Source organism: Syngnathus typhle, linkage group LG4 (genome assembly GCF_033458585.1).
Source record: "Syngnathus typhle isolate RoL2023-S1 ecotype Sweden linkage group LG4, RoL_Styp_1.0, whole genome shotgun sequence".
Classification (NCBI taxonomy): domain Eukaryota; kingdom Metazoa; phylum Chordata; class Actinopteri; order Syngnathiformes; family Syngnathidae; genus Syngnathus; species Syngnathus typhle.
In genome coordinates, this window is record NC_083741.1 from 23,001,450 (window position 1) to 23,025,177 (window position 23,728).

The 23,728-nt window shown below is 38.9% G+C and overlaps 1 protein-coding gene across 1 annotated transcript in view; it reads right to left on the reverse strand.

The window, feature by feature from the left end:
• The window catches only part of gpc6a (glypican 6a), a 52,290-nt gene that overhangs the window by 24,953 nt on the left and 3,609 nt on the right, over positions 1–23,728 (reverse strand). The window contains exon 2 of the mRNA XM_061277414.1: positions 15,373–15,531. Coding sequence (XP_061133398.1) covers positions 15,373–15,531 — 159 coding nt within the window. The remainder of the gene's footprint in view (positions 1–15,372; positions 15,532–23,728) is intronic.

Below are 23,728 nucleotides of genomic sequence, written 5' to 3' on the forward strand. Positions count from 1 at the left end.
ATGAATCATGACTCAAAAAGACTATGGATCATTATTTTATGATTATAAAGTAATTTGTTTCCGTCTGAAGTTGAAATAAAAAAGATAAAATGGAGAATGATTTGATTTGGATTAAAAATCTGACATGATGCATTAATGGTGCGCCTTATAGTCCGGTGCGCCTTATATAAGGATAAAGTTTTAAAATGGGCCATTCATTGAAGGTGCGCCTTATAGGCCGGTGCGCCTTATAGGCCGGAAAATACGGTAATCAGAGTTTAAACTGGATTTGCTTGCATCTCCTTCACGACGGCACGAAGACAACAACGCAGAAACCTCATAAAGGGGATCCCATGTTCCTCCATGTACGAGGCAGCTCCTAATTAATGTCTCCTTGTCAGATATTCCTCCTACCTCTCTCTTTGTAAACACGCACGTGACACATGAATCGACATTTCACGTGTCGGGCTTGCTCATAAAACACCCGAGGCCTCGTGAGCACGGTTGCCTTGTTAGACTCTTGGCACTGCACATTGGGGGGGAAAAAATAAGAACAACAATTGTTCTTGTGATGCACCCGTTGTTTCCTTCAAGATTGCAAATATATATATTTTTTTTCAAAGATGTTTTTTATAGAACCAATTCTATTTTCAATGGATACATGACACCATTTTATGTGTTGTTGACTGTTAAGAATAAACAAGCCTACGTTTAGCTGCTGTAGAATCTATTGGACATGTTTTTCATTATTTGAACCGTCTCCTCGCTATCGAGGCGAGGGAGCCGTCCCTAGTCACACTTTTTTTTTTTTTCTGACCTGCTATTACACCTACCTTTGTTTAAATATTGAAAGCCTGCGAGGCTTTTTCCAATTGGACCTAAATCAAGGACAAGCAGTCTCATGTGGACTGAACATATAAAGTTGGCTCGGTAAAAGCCGTTAAGAAGCTTTACAGATGGGTAAAATGGAGGAAGACAAATCATTGAAGCAATTTAATTTCACAAAATATGTTTGAATACTTGGATGAGCTATTTCCACGATACACTTTTCAATCTGAATTGGTTCCGCTATAGAAATGCTCCAGGCCTTTTTTGACTAATATTCAATGGCATCATATTATGTGTTAAATGTTGGATTTTTTTTGCTTTTGTGAATGTTGGATTTTGCTTTTTAAATATGGATACATTGTGAAACAAACTTAATACAAGGTTGAGACAGGCACTGGAGTTCATGCTTACAAAGACATTGTGAGTAAAAGTGAGCCACGCCATTAAAAAGCAGTTTCATTGTATTCTCAAATCGCCAGCATCATTGTGCAACTATTTAGCTCGATGTGATTTCAAGAGCCGAGCTGTTGTAAATATTGCAGTGGAATTGCAGCTGCAGCTGGCCAACTCATTAATGGGGCAAAATTCATATCAGGCCACATAATGATACGACTGAGAGTTATTGACCTTGCGCAGCGTTGAACAGCTTTGCAAAGAATAAACGGGTGTTTGCTTGCTGACAAAATGCCATACATTAACAGTCAACCTAAATTACATTCAATGTCTGAGCTGGTAAATAGAAATCTAGAATGATGCGGTGAGAAAAATAGCAAAAAAAAGGGTGAGTTGGTAAGTAACTCCAAAACAGAAGATTGAGCTTTCCTTGAGGCTCTTAGAAAATGTCCGGGGATTATCTTTTTTTTAATCACCGATGATGACGTTTCAATATTATACAACAGTATTGTAAAAGCACAAACAGATAATGTCACTCTTTTGTTTAATCCCTTTGTTGACCTTTTGACATTGACCAGCACCACTGATAACCATCTAAAGGTTTTTTTTTTTTTTAGAAGCTACCATGAAATAATCGCAATACAATTATGTAAAAATGGCCTTAGGAGCAATTACATTTGTTCCAGAATATATTTTACTGAAGTCATTCTGAGTGTGACAAATCAATTTTTGAGATGCACAAGGGATGCTGGGATATCGCCATAATTACTGGAAATAATGATGATGACTCATAAAAGGTGACCTTTTTGTTATGGACTCATTGTAATTTAAAAATGTAATGGATCAAACAAATTAAGATATTTTGAGGCGTTATTCACTGACTATAATAATTTGATATAATTTCATAAAACCAATAAATATATTTATAAATTGATATATCTTTATAAAAAATATATATTTTGGCATTATTCACTGAATATAATAATTTGATATCATTTCATATAACCAATCAATATATTTATAAATGGATATATATTTATAAGAAATATATATTTTGGCGTTATTCACTGAATATAATAATTTGATATCATTTTATATAGTCAATCAAAAACTCCTACAGTATCTACTGAGCGATGCATCCCAGTCATATTTTAATCCAATCCTCCGATCTTAAAATCAGCAACTTGTTGACATTTCTTCTTCTCCACTCCAAGGAAAATCCTGCTGCACTACACACTCCAAAAAAAGCTCTCCATCATCTTGCAATTTTTGACTCTGAAGGCTAAAATGAAGCATCACACATCGACGTGACACATGTGAAATAGTTCTCCGTGACAAGGTCGCTTATTTGATGAGTGACGGCTCATCAATCTTCAATGAATTCATTTTGCATAGTAAATGAGAGTGAAAGCGTGGATGAGTTGACTTTGATGACAGTGCATTTTCATTAGATTGCACCGTGTGTCGTGCCACTGCTGGTGAACTGCGTTCCCCTCGCATACCTGCTGCATAGAGCAATAGAACTGACAACATCAATACGAGGTTCTCATAATTAAAAGGCCCTTTTATAGGATCCCGGGGAATCGCCGACCTCTTTCACAAGGCCCATCAATCACCGACGGGCAGCTCATTTAAGCATCTTTAATATTACAGTCGCCGCAGCCACCATCTTTTCACAAACACCGATTGTTTTTTCTTAGAATCTCAGCTCAAATCGGCGTCAAAATTTTGATGCCGGAAACTGACAGAATGGAGCGAAAACCTCTCGTGCTCCCTAACTTAATGCTCTCTGATAGCGGCGGCACATATTTGCCTTGGATAATGTCATTTTAGACATTAATGGTGCACAGCAAGCCAGCCAAACACGGCCATATTACAATTGTGCATCTGTTATATTAGAACTGCTTCCGTGTCGTCCAAATCCACCATCTGGCCCTGTAAATAAGGGATGAGTGGCTATCGTGCCAATTTTCAAACTTTGTTGCGAGATCACTCTTCGGCACTTTGAGAGCAGGGACGATTAGCTACCCCTGACTACACGACGGCAGAAGCAAAGGATTTGAATATTTTGTTTATTGTTATCAATATTGTTAGAGTGGCGCTCACTCTAACTTATTTTTGCAAGAACCACACGGGAGACTTGCAAATGGAGAGTCATTCGTCGCTGTGCGTACAGCGATGATCGAATGAGGTCTGACTCAGGCCTCTTGCAAGAGCATTTTTATTGAGAGAAACAGGGTGGGGGGGGGGTGAGAGTGGACAGGATGGGGTTTGAAGCCCCTGACCTCTGGTCAAAGCATAGCAGGGGGTGTTTTACGACGTTGTGTAAACAGAACAACTTTGATTGCTTCCTCTGCATCTGGTCAATCAGCTCAAAAGATCTTAGCATTTTGTTCAGGACAAGCTAGGTTAATTATTACAGGTTACATTCCAACATAAGCATAGGATCAAACTAATCTATCAATGCAAAGATTGCAATTTGCATTTTGCAGCTCGTCAAAACGAAACAACTAGCAAGTTAGAGAATCAGCGTTTTTCCGGTAACTTAGCGGCGGAGTTGGCCCCAAAATCTTTAGCATAGCGTAAAATGCTTAAGTCACCTACGCAGTTAATTATCTTGGGTAAAGCTACTCTCCAAAGTCTCAAAGTTGCAGTCTTCTTTAACTTGCCATGTGTAAAGTTTAGTCATGAAATAATTCAGAAAGTAGTTGAAAAGATTTCTACCAACGAAATTGCACACAATTGATGTCGCTCATTCTTTCAGAACAGGCTGCCACTTCCACAAGCTCTTATCATCCCATCTCAAATCAGGAGAATAATTGTCCTTGAGGAAATTAATTAATTACCTTTTTGCACTGCCACGTACTCTCTGTGGAAAGTGGCTCTCAGTTAATGAATGATGAAAACCTGTCATATCTTTCACTGACACTCATTTTTCTGCTCGGAGCCCCCGTGTCTTTGATTGTTTATGCACAAGAGAATTTTGATTTATGAACTAATTTCATTCAACGACACGATGCGACGACTCGCAAAACACCGAGCAGCTAGCAGCCTGAATGGAAAATAAAAAGGTTCTTTGGTGGCGGCAAGTGCATTCCTCTTTACTCCACAACGTAATCCCTTGAACTAAAGACCTCGGGAATTCAACGTTTTTTTTCTTTGTGAGTTCTAAACCTACTGTTGATAGCGAGAGCTCCACTCAATCTGCCTAAATAGGCTCATTGAAGCTTAACATTCATTGTGCAAAATAAGACACTTTTATTTAAGCCAATTTTTTTTTCAAGGCCAAATCTTGTTGGGTTCTGTTTCTTGTGCGGAAAACGTGATGTGCCTTTGTCACGTTGGAGGTGACAACCCAGCCCAATCAAGGAATCAGTTTAGGGAGAATTTCGCCAAGTCTGAAGTCATGAGGGGCGTGGCCAATGAAGCCCCGCCTCCATTTGGCCACGCTTCCACCTAATGTGAAGACCATTACCTCTGATTTGGTCTGCTTGAAAAGAACTGCTCGACTCAGCCGTTGAATGTTTGTGTGTTTTGCAAGGCAGAGAGTGCATGTGGTCTGATTCGCCCACTTTGCGGTTCACAATAACACTCAGAGTGTGTCAAACAAAATTGCGGGTGTAGGCTAGTTGTTCAACAGGTCACATTTGTTATTTCAAGTTGTTTTCCTCTGTTTACGTTTGGAGTGACACCTTCAGTTGCATTTTTGTCGTTAAGAGCAGAATACCGTAAATTCCGGACTATAAGCCGCGCTGGACTATAAGACGCACCAGCTAAAATTGGGGGATATTTTAGTTTTTTTCTTATATAAATTGCACCGGACTATAAACCGCACGTGCACACGTTTTTTTTTACAAAGAAAGACCGTTCACAGAAAGCCTTTTTAAAGTTTTAATAACATACTTTGACATGTCTTTCTAAACATTGCCTGTGACGAAGGGTTTAGAGCCCTTTGACGCAGGTCACCTAGCGTGCATTCCTACTAAAGCTCATAATAGTCACAAGCAACACAGCCAGAATAAGCAGCAGCCATAGTAGTGTTTCAAAATAGTATTTTTGTTGTTGTTTTTTTTCTTCAAGATACCGCAGTGTATAAAAGTGATCAAGTCATCACAAAAATCACGAAAAAAATCCTTATATAAGCCGCAGGGTTCAAAATTTTGGAAAAAAGGCGCGGCTTATAGTCCAGAATTTATGGTAGTTAGTATCTCACATTTTTGATTGCATTTTATTTCCTTCGCGCCTCGGTTAGTTTAGTGGCCTAGTCAATTTTTAGTTCAGCTTGTGTTTTTTGTTTATTATTATTATAGTAACTTGTTTATTATAGTAACTCACTCACTGCCTGCATTTTTTTGTGTTTGTACTTGGTCTGCCCAGAGCAGGGCTGCTCCATTTATGACCGGCCTCCTTTCAAACTGTGTCGGTTGCTATTAAGATAAATAACCCGATACAACTGTGCGAGCAAAGTCACACAAGCGACAAGAATTTGGACTTGCCCGCCAAACTTGAGCTGCTCAATTTAGCACGATAACACCATTCCAGATGCTGTCCTCTTTTGCCCCCCAAATGTATTGAAGGAGCACAATGCAACACACACACACACTCGCTAGGTTGATCCTCTTCTTTGTTGTGAATGGAGTCCATCAGCCTGCGGCTCACACAGAGACGGATGAAATACTCTGATTTCAGCGACTGTTGTTTTCTATCTTCGGGGCAGCGGAATGTTAGAAAGCCTGCAGAATGGGTTTGTTGCGGTCAAAAATAGCAAACGCAAAAAAAAAAAAAATGTTCAGGAGCAGACAGGCTATGTCAAGGGACTGTCTGTCGATTGGAAGAATAATGCGACAACTCTGCAGCTTCACTGATGGATGGGAAAAGGGGCCTGAAAGAATCCATTAAGATATTTGGGCATACTGGCACAACAGCGCATAAATAAAATCTGATTAAATGAATATTGCGGCTAGATTGGATTTTTCATTGCAAGAAATTGTGGACAATCCCACGCTCTCAATTTGCAAATATTTCATTCAGACTATCGATCCTAGCCGAAAAGGCTTAAGTCACGTAACACAAAGGTCAATGGCTGCCATGACACCACAGATGACTTGTCAAATATATACGTATCTCAATGACAAAAGGACGTTTGGCTTGACATATTCTACATCTTTGATGGCTTATCTTCAAAAACGAGGATTCATTTCAAGACATATCTCGGTCAACCTTTTGGAAGCCCAGCCTGCATTTTCAACTCAAATTGAAGCCAGAGCAGATGAAAGAACCCAAAAGGCCAAATTATATTTAAGCGGCATTTACGTGACATCTGGATTTTTTCTTTTTTCCAGATGGCTGAGCGCAAATTAATAAAATATTTGCTTTGAATAAACTGCCGCAGGGTTCGGTAAGTGTTCTACTCGATGGCCGTGTATCAATAAATAGTTACTAAGTCCATTTAGGATGGCTGCTTCATCAAGGCACCATTTCCTTACATTATTTTGCCTCCAGAAAAGAATTCCCTCATTTTCTTTCACCATTGTGTAGCCAGAAAAACAGAGAACATGTTTTTGTTTCTTTCTTTCTTTGTTGATAATGAGTTTCTGGTAGCAGCTGTCTAAAATCTCAGGAAGGAACATTTTCATAAGAGGCGTGTAAACACAATAAAAGCAGTAAAAATCCACATTTTGGCTAGCCCACGAGACAAAAAGGTGAACAATACAATCTGCCTGAGTGACACAATGAAGACATTTTTTGGCTCAGGTGACGGCTGTAAAGCGTTCACAGCAGGTAGCCGGCGTAATTTTCAGATAATGAGCCTTGGCAAGTTTTAGAAGCTAAAAGTAGCACGCTTTGTAACACCTCATCGCTGCAGGTAGACATTGACAAAAGAAGGCACTTTTGATTCAAGGTCAAACTTTTATTTCCCACATAAAGAGACCTGCTATGACTTTATTTTTTATTCCGGCATGGGAATTGCGAGTCACGATTGAGTACTTCCTAACCCCCCGTATCAATCCAGAATCTAGAATATAAATAATGGTTTGATTATTATAACAAGAGACTTGGACCTGAAGAATTGTTTTTTTATCAAAAGCTAACAGTGTTGAATTCTGCCAATTTCCTCTGAGTCACTATCACGGCTTGCTTTTGAATGCTGGACATGCTAATAGCAATCTTGGGAATGTGACAATGGGCAGAATGAAATGAAACTAAATTAAAGTTTCTTCTCTGGCTCTAAAATGATTGAGTGTTTGATTGTAATTTAGATCTGAAGGAAAATTATTTCCATCACTGCATTCATTTGAGGAACTCTGCAGTCAGACTTTCCGCAACTGCACGAATAAAAGAACAACCCACAATTAGCAATTATAGAGGAAGTCTCTATAGAGTTGCGTCCGGGATTTTTTTATTTATTTTTGCTCAGTCATAGATGCTTTGCAAATACACAATTTCTGCTATGAATGCACCATTTAATCACTATTCATTTCTGAACCGTTGCTGTAAGACTTTTGAACTTTCAAATTGGATATTAGCACGTGTCGAATCTGCAATCTGTGAGTGACAAACCAGTCAATGCCGTCTTTACTGATGCTCGGGTTACCCTTTCCAAAAGTACCGTGTAATAGACTTGGGGCTCGAGACGGCACCGCCCCGGGTCGCCATGGTAACGTGAAATGGTTCTCTTGATGCTGCTCCTAACATTAGATCGGAGATGAAAAGATCTGACGATTCACGACGACAGACTCAAGAGGCCCACGGCGATCGTGTTTTTGAGCCGGCCGGCTGATATTCAACTTGCTACAAATCTCTCACTTGTATTTCGAAATCTCACCAATAAAACCCACAAATAGATAAATTAATGGATAGATGAAAGCATTTTAAAAAAAATGCATAAACGTTTAAATAAATGAATACAATAAAAGTAAATAAATAAATAAATAAATAAATAAATAAATAAATAAATAAATAAATAAATAAATAAATAAATAAATAAATAAATAAATAAATAAATAAATAAATAAATAAATAAATAAAGTAAAAGTGCATAAATAAATAAATAAATACTATAATATGGCAAGTGTTTTGGATGAATGCTTCTGTGAGCTGTGGCAGCATTGAAAACTAAAAGAAAGTGCACAGCACTAATCACTGTTGCGAATTGCATTTGCGATCCATCATCATCATCCCGCATTAATTGTTGAACGATACAATCGCAGCTTGGCTTTTGGCCTGAGCAAACTGTTGTGATTTCCTTTTGGATGAATTATCGTGTCATAAGGCACCTTTGGCTCGAGGGCATCTCTGAGCCTGACACGGACTTGGCTCCTGACAGACACCCGGGAAGTCAATTAGCCAGAATCAAAGTCATTTCTTTCCACCGTGGATGAAAACTTGTTGAATAGAAAGGAGCCAAATTGGCTGCACACACATGCTGTACCTCCACTTTTGTTTCGGAGTGCATTAGCGAAGCCATGCAGGCTAATCTTTGCTGCAGACTTGATTCGTGTGTTGGAGTGATAAGATCAAAAGAGAAGCAAAGAATGTGCTGTGTGTGTGTTCGTTCTTCTCCGTCCTTGTCGCTGATGTCATTTCAAAAGAAAAAGTCTTTTTCAGTCAAAAGAGAGATTGAAGCGCAAGCCACGGGTGAATTCACGACATGTAAAGAATGTCGATGTCTGGGCTTCTATCGCATTTATGTTTTCATTCAGCTTCTTTGAGAAAATTCCATTATTAGATGGTAGAATTAGGTATTGAGTTGAAAATAATGTGGAAGGCTAGAGGTGCTTGGTTGGGGTGGGTCTGAGAATAAGTAAGTTCCAATCTTTAATTATGGACGCTCTTTTTCAATCTCTCGGTTTAGTGATTTTTGTGTCAAGATTTTAACCATCATTATTTCCAGTTTTATCTAGGACAGCTAAATGTCCAATGATGTTTTAAAAAACAAACTTATGAATGTGTCATGTGCGAGATATAAAATAGAAATCAATTACCGTATTTTCCGGACTATAAGGCGCACCGGACTATAAGGCGCACCTTCAATGAATGGCCCATTTCAAAACTTTGTCCTTATATAAGGCGCACCGGACTATAAGGCGCACCATTAATGCATCATGTCAGATTTTTAATCCAAATCAAATCATTCTCCATTTTATCTTTTTTATTTCAACTTCAGATGCAACAAATGACTTTATAATCACAAAATAATGATCCATAGTCTTTTTGATTCATGATTCATAGTCTTCAGCAGGCCACTTATGCTTGATTTCATGACAGAATGCTTCAGGCCAGTTTGAATTTAGGAATTTAGTCCATATATAAGGCGCACTGGACTATAAGGCGCACTGTCGGCTTTTGAGAAGATTTTAGGTTTTTAGGTGCGCCTTATAGTCCGGAAAATACGGTATATATTTTCAAATGTACTTGCAAATATGTAACAATGTTCAGATAAGGGTCGACACACCATTTTAAAGAAATTGTTTTTCTGACCTCTTAGATTTTATCCTTATCTTGGCTTGCAGAACAACTATTCCTCTTCGAACCTCCCCTTGAAACCCACCGAGCAGCGGGACCGAGTTAGTTAGTCATCCATCGTGAAGCGCACAAGTGACAGCGGGTGGCGGCCTGCGCGAGTTGATGGAAGCTGCCAGCGACTCTCGGCCCAAGCGCTTCTGGACAGGCCCGCCTCCCTCCGAGAATTTCTGACATTCACTTAGTATAACACATGGGCACCAAAACAGAGGTTATTTATTCATGAACATTTCCAGGAACACTGTGGTTTTATATTGCATCAGAACTGTCGTTGACGTTTCGTCTTCATGACTATAATGAAGGCTTGAAATCAATGGCTGCCCTGGCCTCAGTGTCCCGATCCTCCTTGTCTCATTTATTGTCCTCTCTCTCTCCAGTGTAATGACATTCTTGCACCATTAGATGGCTGGTCCATCCGTCCGCCCTTGTCCTTCTTCAGGGGCCGTTTTTAAATGGCTGCCTTCGAGTAGGTCGGGTTTCATACGTATTTTGGGGAAAGACTTTTATCATCTATCGTGTCAAAAACGACATCCGTTTTCAAGGATACAAAGAAGGCTTAGGTGGTTTTATAACAACCTTGTGCTTTTCTATTTTCCACTGGCAAACACATCTGGACAGTTTTCGGAAGATTATCTGATCCGAGAGGATTGAAATAGCCGAGGCCGCTTTTCCCGCAGCAGTTGAGCAAATGTCACAAAAGACGGCAGCTAGATATTATTTTATTGCGAGGTTCAAGATCTTGATTGACAGGATTGCTGGAATTTATATTATAGATCATATTTAGAACTTGACGGTCAGGTGTTCATATCTATAAATAGCTACAGTACTGAAATTAATTTGCAGTGACAATAACGTAGCTTCTCATATTGCCTCCGAGCAATCAGTTCATCATATCATTAATTAGAAGAAAGAGAAGGCCATGACAAGCTGTTTAATGATGCCATTTCAAGGTCTTAAACTCTCACTGGGATTCCTTCAAAGAAAGTAGACCAGATTGAAGCCCGGAACCTCTGGGATGGCAATTTTCAAGCCGATTCCCTGAAGGATTGCGCCATTTCATCAGCGACGACATGGACTTTTCAAAATGTCAGCTTCGGCTTTCTCTACCATTGTCATTTGTCGGACTTTATTTTGGAAGGAAAGCGTTCATCTTTTCAAGCCTGGGTTCTTCTTCTTACGTTGCATTGGGACTTGATGAAATATTTCAGTTTACCGTTTTTTTCCATGTATAATGCGCAAAATTGAACTCATTTATTGTCCTAAAATCTGGGGTGCCCATTATACATGGGTACAAAAATTCGGATATCATACGGAGGCCGACATTACAGATGCGCTTTCTTCTCTGCTGTTCACTTCAAACACGCTCCATACGAACACAATGCTCTCGTATCAGACGCTTGCTAGATCACCTGCTCGTTTGCTGTCACAATGTACCCTACACAAATCCGAAACATTTCTTCGCTATTGAGTATGCTAGCGCATGCGCAGTGATACTGAGCGGCAGAATAACATCCGGTTGTTCCCAAAGATGATCTTTTTTCTGAAATAATTTTACGTTCACGGACTTAAGTAGGAGTCAAAATTTGGGTGCGTATTATACATGGGTACAGGATTTTTTCCAGCATCAACATGCCATTTTTAGGGTGCGCATTATACATGGGGGCGCATTATACATGGAAAAAAACGGTAGTCCAAATTCTACCAACAACATGACATCTTTTATCAATTTATTCATTGCATAAATTATTAACACTATCAGCCAATTACATTATGCACAAAGGATTATCTTAATTGCAAATTACTCTATAAACGTAAACACTCACTCAATAGTTAAGATATGTATAAGACTCCAAATGGGACAAATTAAGACAAATAATACAAATCTTTAAGACTGACCTTTCCAAATGTAAACAAATCAATTGTTTGATCTATTATGACAAAATGGGTAATTCTGATTTCAGCTCACATCTGAACGGAGAAAGTAGCATAATGAGGACCTTTGAGACTGATGCAACCATTTGATGTCAGCTATGAGTTGTTGCCATTTGACTTGGTAAGTACTTCACTGAACATAGACATGAATTATAAATGGAAAGAGCAAAGAGTTGGTGAGATGCTAATTTCGGGGAAATTAAAAACTCCATTTTACCGATGATTTAAGACACGCTCACAAAAAGCTGCAGTGGGCTTCACAATTTGTTACTTTATGTGAATGCAATGTTCTTTTCTACTGCTGCATTTTCACAGCTCCCGAGCACCATTGATTTTGATGAGCTGCTTGTAAAGAAGTATGGCCGTCGTGTAAAAGTTGCGGAATTGAAATCGCTGAAAATAAATCAATAAATAAAAACAGCTCTCAGGGACGGGGACATCATCTCTTTTTGAAGTCGAGCTCGAAAACGCCCATGTGCGGAGAGCGCATGATGGGGAAAAAACGGCAATCAATCTATTACGTGCCATCATTCTATCTAAATAAACTGTGTTTGCCTTGTTGGGCTAGCTGAAAAGATCCATCATATAAAGTCAGCGGGGGGAAAAAAAACATCGTTTGACAAATAGCAATCGCTGAGAAGATCATTCATGGGAATGAAATGTAGGATTGGACAGAGTGAACTAGAGTACATGCATTAGTAAAATGTTATGCGGTGAGATCTGTCACGAGAGGCGGTGCTCTTGGAAAAATAAAGTCTTCCAAGTACACTGATGAGGATTCCAATTGATTGTGATGAGCTTGGTAGTTCTGTGACGACACTGTTCCTGGATTTCAGCAATCTAGAATCTAGGGCAGCCATTTTGTTGCATTTAATCACGGCACCTGATGGTGTACCATGTCGTCAGAAAAATAATATCGGAGATTTAATTGGACCCAGTTCGATCTGCTTCAACTGCTGGGATCGTCAGGGGAACTTCCCTTCCCGTCTTCCGTGGCCACAAACTTGCTCTAAATCTGCCCGACGTCCATGCTTCATCTAGAAAGCTTTGACGGACTGTGAAAAAACATGTCAGACCTTGATCAGAAAGTGAGAAATGAGAGAGACTTTATTAGAAGGTGACGAGCCAGGAGGGAATGGAATAGCGCCCATGGGCAGAAGCGCCTTCGGACCTTGGGTCCTCCGCAACAGCTCACCTTCACGGTGACCATGATTAAGCTTACCAACACTTACGAAAACTTGAATTTGGAGATAGAAAAAGAAAAAATGCCGCATCACACCGTGGTAATTGGGGCCACGGTAGCCGGTGGGAATATTGTGTAAATGCACCATAACTGACACCTTCAACTGTGTCGACTCTCACTGGCTAATTATTGGATCACACCAGGCTAATTTATTTACAGTCATTAATCCAAAATCATTGGCAGAAATTTGGAATATTGTTTATGCAGCATAGTGCATAGTTTTATTTTGAACAACCTAGCCAGATATCGTCTTGATTTTTAAAATAAAATTTTGCAAGTGATCTGATGTTGGTATATTTATTAATCTGTAAAAAAAGATAATCTATCTTTCACAAGACAGCTGAAGGTTGCAGCAGACTGCTGATATGAACAAGACAGTAAATACAGTAAATGTAGCAGCTATTGATTTATCCCAGAAATTGACCATGGTGGGCTGCCGTGGCTCAGCTAACTCACTTCCCCACTACGTCTGTCGGGGGAATTGAAACGATAATGGGCTTTGTCTTTCAATCACGGGATCACCTTTCAAAATACAAGTTATTGGGTTTCCGTATACGTGACAGGTCTGCATGCATTTGACGTTGAGAAAGACAAAACGACACAATGTGATAACGGGCACAAGCGTAAGTCCTTTTCAATGGGGTGGGTTTGGCGAGAGCACAGATTAGAGAGCACTGGGTCTTCTGCTTGAGTGTGATTCAGTTGAAATCGGGTGTGAATAAGGGATTGTTGACGGGAATGAGCGGCACAGCAGCTCTCAACACTGAGCAGAGCAGCTGGACTGGGGCGCGATCAAAGAACTCGCTTAACCAAAGCTGCAGCTCAGCCCAGGCAGGCTTTAGCAACATGCTAAGCTGAGCCAGAAGACTGAACAGCAAACCTGCTCACAATGTACCACTACAAACTAACACAGTTTGATGATTTTCAAATGTTGAGCAAAACAAAATATATATTTTGGTTAAAATACTCAAAGTTAAGATATTAAAATGTAAAGTACTGAATCCTGGACTTGTGGCTAAAAAGCATGGCTCAGTCAAGATATCTGGGTTTGAATCTCCCATGGAACATCTGTGTAAAAAATTGCAAGATAAAAATGCAAAAGGTTATATTATTCCAAACTATTCTTTGGCTTGGATCAACCCAAGGCAGCAGATGCAATGAAAACATTCCAGGGCCCCAGCATTGAACCCTGTGGAACACCAATGTGCAATTCGGAGTGTAGAGCAACCAAGGCTAAGACCAAAAGATCTGCCTGCCAAATTTGAACCACTCAAGGGTGTTACCACTAATGCTTACCTAGCGTTGCAACCGAGTTAACCCTAACCCTAACCCAGCCACGAAACCGGATAATTAATTCGACAGCCATCCATTCTCAGTGCACCCACCCATACCATTGTCAATATATATTGTTTGTATATTACAAATATAAATAGCTTATGTTCAGAATTGTGAACTGTTGGGATAGCAAATACTCTTGACATTTGACTTTTAGTCTTGGATTTTAATAACTAGCCCGAGTTGAAGACTGGTATCGTGCAGATGATATTCTGGTGGACTGTTAATGTATCTGAAAGTAGATTTGGACACAGTTTTCTCTGATAATATATGCACATGTTTGCTGTCGTGTTGGAACTGTGGAGGAGTTTGAAAACAATGTCATTCAGAATAAGTAATTGGCCAAAAATGTAGGCAGGAGTGAAAATGTCAATTTTCTGGGACGCTTGTAGAATATTCAACAGTGCGCATTTGAAACAAGCAGGTTTGCAGAAGAAAAGTTTGACTGGATAAATGGACTTGGTTATTGTCGGAGTCTATTTCCATATTTTGTTATTCAGGCTATCACATTTCTAAAAAGAAAGAATACTGAGAATTTATTCTCACCCGGTTTCAACGTCTTGTTTTGTGCAAATCATTTTGCACTGAATGGCTTTTTTTTTTTTTTTTTAATACCATAGAGGCTTGTACAAAACAAAAGATGAGATTTACTGTGCTATTTTTCCGACCAGTGCAAATTACATTTTTTGGAGGGGTCCAAAATAGCCTTTTGATACTAATTGTGCAATTATGCTTGTGGGTGCATTTTATTGAAAACTGATAGAAATAGAAAATTGCATCTTTTTACAACGCACTAAATGAAGCTGCCATTATCTGCCTGAAATACATCAGGTAAAGTTCTCATAAAAACCCTAATGGGGAGCAGTAAAGAGAAAAAAAAAAAACTCTTAAGATTAAATGGACCCAGAATATGTTGTTTGGTGTAAAAAAAGGAACGCGTACCAGACGGGAGCGAAAACATTGATGAACGAGAGTGAACCCTTAAAACCAAGCAGTCTGCCCATATCTTATTAATACCAACCAAGTAATTATTAATCGTTCCATCAGGAGTCTCGACATATACGAGTCTGACAGGACTACATTTGAGTGTCTGCAAGTGTAATTCAGATGTTCACAAGTCTCAAACTCCCGCCGCTTACCATCAAACTTTTTATGACTGGCGACAAACGTCACCCGCATGTCACGGCTGCTCTCCTCCACCAACTTCTCAAAGTCCAACTTGCTCTGCTGGTTGAGTTTGTCTTCCATGTCGGATGTGCAGCAGGTGTATCCCTGCGGACAGATGTGCAGGTGCTCACCTGGGAGGAAAAACACAAAAAGCAGATGAACAAGCAACCTCAGATATGGAGCTCAAGCAGGGAAAAAATGCCAGGGGGGGAATACAAGAAAAATTAAGACCTGTATGCAGCTGAAAAGAATCGGGAATCATGTCATTTGATGCGGAACAGCGTAATAGCCTTTTATGATATGATTCAGAAATCATGTGTGTAGGCAGTTGAGGTGCGTCAAACTCTTGACGCCTCTCACTTGCTCTCATCCTTGATGCATAATATTAATCAATGTTGTGTCAAGTCACAAGCTCAATATTGGTAAGCCCAGAATGCAAGAACGAAATGCCTTTAAAAAATAAAATTTAAAAAATAAATACAAATTAATTAAAAATAAATAGAAATAAATACAAATTAATTAAAAAATAAAGAAATAAAATAAAGAAATAAGAAATAATAATAATAAAAAAAAAACGGCTTTGAAAGAAGAAAGTGAAATAAAAATATTGACAGACAGAAAAGCCTTTTTCATTAACATTTTTTTTTTTAGCCAGGACTAAATGTTCAATTAATTCCAAAGCAGGCAGAACAATATTAAGTTTCAAGCAGAAAGAAAAGACTACAAAGCCAAAGCTTACTTCTTCCACAATCTAGTGGAACCTTCCAAGTCCAAGACAAGCAAACTGGCAGATTCTCTTTGTGCATATAAAAAGTGAAGAAGCTGCACATGTGCATAGCTAATGAAGTACGCAGGATGCAGCACTCTGCATATATGTGCTGCAAGTAGGGAATGTAGTTAAACACTAATCAGTCTTACGAGAGACGCCAGGCTACAATAATGAGCGCAGTATCACCACCACAGCACTTAAACACAAATCCATTTGTAACCCACAGCACCGCAAGCTCCATATGACCCCAGAGACCCAGCTGATTTAAATCCAAATACCGCAGTTGATTGGAAATTGCTTTATTTGGAGTCATAATTCAATACAAAGTGTGCTGTAGATAAAAACTCAGCAAAAATAACCGGTACTATATCTTCGTCCTGTATGATGTGCATTTAAAAAGTGCAAAAACAAGACGTAATTTACCGTCACATCGGAAAAAGGGGAGTTTGCAACGTTGTGGGCGTGAACACATACGACTTGATTTGGTGCCACTCAGGAGACTGAAATCGTAACCTATATTGTTCTAATGGCAAATCTGATAGGGAAACAGATTTGAAATCTGGTTAAATCACGTTCAAATCTCGCAGTGCTCACGAGCCTCCCGATTCTTCTTGACTGCGTTGCACCAAAGCTGGAAATTGAAGATCACAGTTGAAAACTTCTGTTTGAGGTAGAAGATGAAGGGCTCTGGTTTTTTTTTTTTTCACGTCAGCTCAATGACCACCTCTCGCTGTGCATGGACAGTCGCTTCATTTTCAAATGCGGAACAAAAGCGCCCTCAAAGTCATGCATGGTTCTATTTTTATGGAAAATGAATACCGCACATTCCATTTTGATAACACTGACTGGTATAATTTATTCGTAAGATTAGCAACCAATAAAAAACAACTGAAGTTTCGCACAATGGCGGAAGTGATTTCATGTTACAACTAAATCATTTTCTGTTGACAAGACACATGCATAAATATACTTGTATGCGTCTTCTGACTAATTTGAAGCAGAAGTGTGCTCATGTTGCAAGTCGCTTCACCTGCAGACATAAAATTGATTTGCAGAGGAAACTGGGCCAGCATTTAATGAGCGATTGTCATGCTTGGCAACGATTGCCTTAACTCGTATTCCGAAGATATCAAACCGTGATGTGACTGCGCGTGCCAATCATTCTGCCTTTTTCGACTTCACTCCGCAGCACACGAAGCGGAAATAGGCGAGTTGCTCAGAGACGCACGAGGACGAGTGTGATCTTGTGATTGAAAACAATTAGAATAACCCAGCGCTGAGATTGAACTATTTGTCTCCTGGAAGGTTTGCATTGTGTGGCCTGCAAGTGTGTAGTTTGTCATTAATTATTGTTAACTTTATAAAGGAAGACTTTTTGATGCATCTCTCGCTATGCTTATGAATTTTTATGATCAGTGTGAGTTCACGGATGATATTCCTTTGAAAAATTCACACGTCATTAAAAAAGAAAATCCTGGTTGATTGGCCAAGAACGTTAGTGGGACGTTGGTAACGGTCCCAGAACGCTGTCAAAGCATTTTGCCAAACTACATTTCTCACTCCATGCTTTTCTTGACTCAAAATGGCTCTCCACATTTGATTTCTGCTGATTTGAAACATTTAATATGTCCTGTCAGTTGTGCCGTTTGTTGTTTGAGTTTAAACAACTAAGTGGGAGGGCGTACAGTTAAGTTGAAATGACTGAGCATGGAAACAAAGTGTAGGTAAGCCCTTTTTGGAGTGACAGCGCTGACAGAGGTGTAAATTTATTCAAAGGAGTTGCAGACATCACCTCAGGACTGCCTCCTTTGTTTCACTGCCAAGCAACACAGAATTATCCTAAGCTGTAAATTGTTCTGAGTTTTTTTTACAGACTGAGCTACAGCTGTCCTGATATATATATAAACAGTTTAAAAAGTATGCTGCCAAAGTAAGAAAAAAAATAATAATAACAAAAAAATGTCTTTTGTTCCCATGTGTGGTAATAGACGGTGTGATTAACTCCCACAAGGATTCATTAGTCTACCTGGCCAAAGGGCAACAAGCATATGGTCCACACCATCTGGTACATCCCTTGACCACTCTTAATTAATAAAGGGAACATATTTTGCATGCCAAAATGTTCCTGTGGTCAAGAGCATTGGTGGAGCTAGAGGTGGAGCTGCAGGGGCACTGACCCCCCCCCCCCAAAAAAAAACAATATCCTTTGGATCCCGCTGGTGCTTGGCCAGATAATTGCCTTTTGGGTATTTTCTGATTTTTTTTTTTTTCCCTGGATTTTTTTTTCCACAATGGAAATGTTTGTCAGAATTTTAAGAATAAATAAATAAATGAATAAATAACTAAATAAATAAATGAATGAATGAAATTAATAAATAACTAAATGAATGAATGGATGAATGAATGAATAAATAAATAAATAAATAAATAAATAAATAAATAAATAAATAAATAAATAAATAAATAAATAAATAAATAAATAAATACATAAATAAATAAATAAATAAATAAATAAATAAAATAAAATGTTATACGGACCCCCTGAAATTGACCTCACCTTCGGCTTTGTTTTATGTTGAACACCACACAAACTAATCACGCGCAAGCTAGCAGGCAACAAAAGTACTGTAGTTAGCCCTTTACATTTGCACGCAGCACCACTGGTACTAAAGCTCATCCAATTACAGATGAACCCCCCCAAAAAAAAAAAAAAAAATTGAGGTTTGTTAGCAGGTTGGTGTGGCTCCCAACAACCATTACAGTTCATCACGCGGTCCCTGTGGGAAATTGATTGCCCACACCGGACTTTGTAGAAGTGGCCTTAATGGTGCGTACAACGTCTAATGTAAATGGGCCTTATTGAGTCGTTTTGGGATGGCAAGGTTTTTCAAATAGCTTTTAATATATATTACAGTTTTTCTTGTATTTAAAGTTTTCTGGCTTGACAGGAATTTTATCATCCCAGACATTACAGCTCTGTAATCACTGGAATAAATAGTTTCAAGTGGATTACGAGGCTCGGCATCCATTAAATATCTGACACGGTTGTTTGAGAAATGTGTGACTCAGGCGCAATTGGCTTGTCTCACATTTGAGATATGACTGCACTGGCTCTTGGCCCATAATGACTGGAATGACCTTGGCTGGAAGACAGAATTCACTGGTGACAAATTTGCATCCATGCTATAAAAAAGGCAAAACTGTTATAAAAGCAAACTTGCCTAATATACTTTATATAGTATGTAACTTTTTTATGATTGAGATCCTTTGAAAGTTGAAGCGCCGAATGAGTTTTAGGAAAACTCTGGATGACGAATACAGGTCAAAACAAAGTATTATTATTTATTGTTTGTGCCTTCTTGTTTTTTATATTGCGTCGTTTACTTGTATGTCTATCGTGTAATATGTCTTGTCACCGTGGGATAGGGAAAACGTAATTTCGATCTCTTTGTGTGTCTCGGCATGTGAAGATGTTGACAATAAAGCAGACTTTGACTTTGACTTAAATAGAAAGTAGTAGAGTGGCAATTAGGACATTAAAAAGTTAAAGTATGTTCTTTGGTCCAACAACCACTAACTCACTTTAGCTGACTTGAAGTTATAAAGGAAGCTGTGTGACCTCCAGTGTGTGAGAGCATTCAAAGCGCGTGATCTGATTTTTTATTTTTTATTTTTTTTGTAGCCGCAGTTGTTAATGCTTATTGCCTAACATCATCAAATACATTTTCTGAACGGCTTATCCTAATAAGACGGTAACGACGTACCTTCGCTGCACTTCCTTTCACTGCAATCTGATTGTTGACAGTCATCCTCTGTTAGATATATGAAATAATAAAGTGTGCATACATACGCTTTATGGGCCATTATGAGTTGTCAACAGAAATGCAAGAAGTGGAAGGAAACCTAATTACGGCACCAAATCACATCTGTCCGTTTGCAGAAGTGGAAAAAAAAGGCATCACGTGTGATTGATCTCAGTGCTACATTGCCATCTGGATCTGGTCTCCATCACCCACATCATCCACTTTCAACTGACTCCACTGGGGCGTCAGACCCTAATTGAATATGTCCAAACAAGATGACACACATGACTCCCACGATTGCTCCAACCATATGTTCCCACACTCGCAGGGTGCGAAGGAAATTTTTTATTTGAATTTCCAAATAAGTCATCAACCCCAGCTTGCTTTTCTTCATTTTAACAAACCCAACATGATTCAGTTTTGACTATAGCTGAGTTCATATGTTTTCCGATCAAATTCATTTTCCAGTGCATCTTTTTGCGGAATTTCCCCAAAGATGAAGCATTTCATTTTGTGTGGTGACGGAATTGCTTCAATCAGTCTGTCGTGCCTGAATGAGATATTAGTTCGTCATGAAAAGGCAAACGCTATAAGCTACGGAGTCATTTCAACTGTAAGTAATGTTTTATAATATTCTTGCAGGAGATTGCTTGTATCATATTCCAAAGCAAATGAACTTCATTGGAAAGATGATTATCCAACACAATACTGAAAAGATGGCAATAATGAATATTAAAAGAGTTTCGGCAGAAGTGAACTTGATATAAGATGAGTGTGACGCTATTGGCCTGTTGTGATTTTGAAAATGTTGAGGTTTCAAAAATGTGTATCGGGAAGAAATATCATTTAAATCGGCAATAAACACACAATGTTTACTTTATACACAAATGTTTATATATAATGTTATATAATATTATATATATATATATACACTACCGTTCATAAGTTTGGGGTCACAAAATTGTTTGGGTGACCCCAAACTTTTGAACGGTAGTGTATATATTTATTTAGATCATTATTTATAGATTATATATATAATCTTCTGTGTAAAAAATCTTATAATATATATATGTATACTTATATTCATAGATTATATATAATCTTATACAAATATAAAATATAATTTATAATATTTAATTCATAATATTTTAGTATAATAATATTTACACTACCGTTCAAAAGTTTGGGGTCACCCAAACAATTTTGTGACCCCAAACTTTTGAACGGTAGTGTATATATATATATGCCCATGGAACATCTTACAAAGTCTCCATCAACTCAAGTTGGCTGTACGCAAAACATCAGTTTAAAATACAAGTAAAATAAAAAATAAATAAAATACCAAAGCATCTCACATTCATATTGATGGGCAAAGCCCGCCCACGCAAGTATTGGTACGAACCGAACGTTGCATAATATTCAGCAATCATCCAAGCTATGTCACGAGAATAATGACTCACTGAGTCTATTTGAATTTTCCTGCAATTTCCACGATTCACCTTCATCGCTCGACATTAGCCCGGCAATTGAGAAGAGCACAGACCGGGGAGGTTGAAGACTCACACTAATGCACGACGGAGGATGAAACACAACAGCTGGTGGTCTGGAGAGCCTGAGGTAGAGAGCCCCAGGGTGAGCTATGACCAGCCCACTCATTTAGCAGCTCAAACAGGAGGCAGGAAACAGCAGGACTCCGAGAGAAGCAAACTCTGTCTGCCTCTCGTTCAGACTCGAGAAGATTGGGATGTGAAAAGAGATAACGATGCGGCCGACAGCGTCAGAAGGACGTTCACTCCATATATTTTTACGTTTGAAGTTCTCACTGCGCTACATTGGACTTGATTAAGATATTATTAGTGGTTATTAGCTGCTGCTCAGCCCAGCCCATCCTGGACTACTGATTTGTTTATCATGACTACAGAGCTCAGGGGAACTCCATCTTAAGAAAAAAAAAAAAAGCCACGATGACAACGTGCAAAGAAAACGTTCTTCGGGGGTTCAGCGAATACCCATCGACCTCCAATGTATTTAGGAGGGTCGAGTCCTCGAGGGGAATTTTCAGCAAGGCCTGCAATTATGAAATGTTTTAATTAAAACAAGAGTGATTTAACCCCGAGGTTAAGATCAACTCTCAACCTTTTAGCATCAACATAAATATAACTCCAATTAGACTTGGGATGATGTCAATTAGTCAGCCCACCTTAGGGTGTCATTGGGATCACACCGGACTGGGTCATGAACTTCAATAATTGCTATACGTTTTTAAAAATTAATGCTGGAGCTTTTTTTAAATGAAGATCCGAGTGTCAAATTACACCTGACGTTTCCATAACACTTTTTGTTTATTTCTACTAAATGCTTGTTTATTTGCAAATCACCCAGGAGAGTCTAATTTAGCGTGTTAAGTCAGCCATGGGCGGTGAAAAACAAAAATAAAAAGTCCCCAGCGTGAAAGATATTTGCAGCTTTGACACCTCCGTCGAACCCCGGAGGTTTCCCCGACGGCGCACGGCGCCGCAGCTCTGTCGGTCTCATGTCAAGCTTGGGAGTCCGTTCCTCCAGAGCGTAGGTGTCAAACTTGAGGCCCGGGGGCCAGAGTTTGCATCGACTTTGTATAATTACTAAAATTACAAATTGTCGTCACTTTAAAAAAAATAAAATAGATATTGCTTGCCATTTGTCTTTTTAAAATATTAGAACTGTTTTTGCGACTCTCTGATTTCAAAACTAGTTATTCATCAGTTTGTTTTGTAGCCTATACTAATACCGTAATTTTCGGACTATAACAGCGTCCTGTACTTTCACTGTCTGAACTGTCTGAATGCACACTGGCTCTTATTATTTATTATTTGTTATTACTCTTATTTATTGTTTGTGCCTTTTTGTTTATGATGTTTTTTACTTTTGCGCTATGCTTGCTGGCTCCGTTATTTATTGTGTTATCTGTTTATTTATTATTTATTCATCACTCTTACTATTGATTGTTAGAATTTTTGCCTTCTTGTTTTTATATTGCGTACATGTATGTCTATCGTGTTATGTGTCTCGTCACCGTGGGATAGAGAAAAACGTAATTTCGGTCTCTTTGTGTGTTGTGACATGTGGAGAGATTGACAATAAAGCTGACTTTGACTTTGATAAGTCGCGCCGGAGTATAAGTCGCACCAGCCATAAAATGCCCCAAAAAGTGAAAAACATATATATGTATATAAGTCGTTCCTGAGTATAAGTCGCCCCCCCACACCCAAACTATGAAAAAAACCGCGACTTATAGTCCGAAAATTACGGTATATATGATATAATCATAATGGCCCGTGACAAAAATGAGTTTGACACCCCTGCTCCAGAGAGTTTCCGAGTCTCTCTGTATCCGTCCAGAAATACATTTAGTTCACAAAGCCGGTTGATTCTAATGAGTTGAGTCTAAAAATGAGCCAGTTGCGTGAAGTCGTGCTTCTTTTCATCAAGCAGAAGCTTTTCTATCATGATTTATGTATGGCCGCTTTGCTCATACACGATAATCCCTACACATGAGACGTTTCCCTGCGACATATTGCAAATTTTCTAGTTTCTCGCAAAGCTTTCACAGGCTGAAAAGCTCACAGAGCGCAGTTAACTGAAAGCAGGGCAACGTGGCCGAGTGTTGCAGTCCATATGCTACTGGAGGCTTTTCACACTACTCAGGGAAAAAAAAAAAAATGTCTTGGCGCTGAGTACAGCTTTCAGAAATTCCGCAGATGATATGTTTTACAGTCT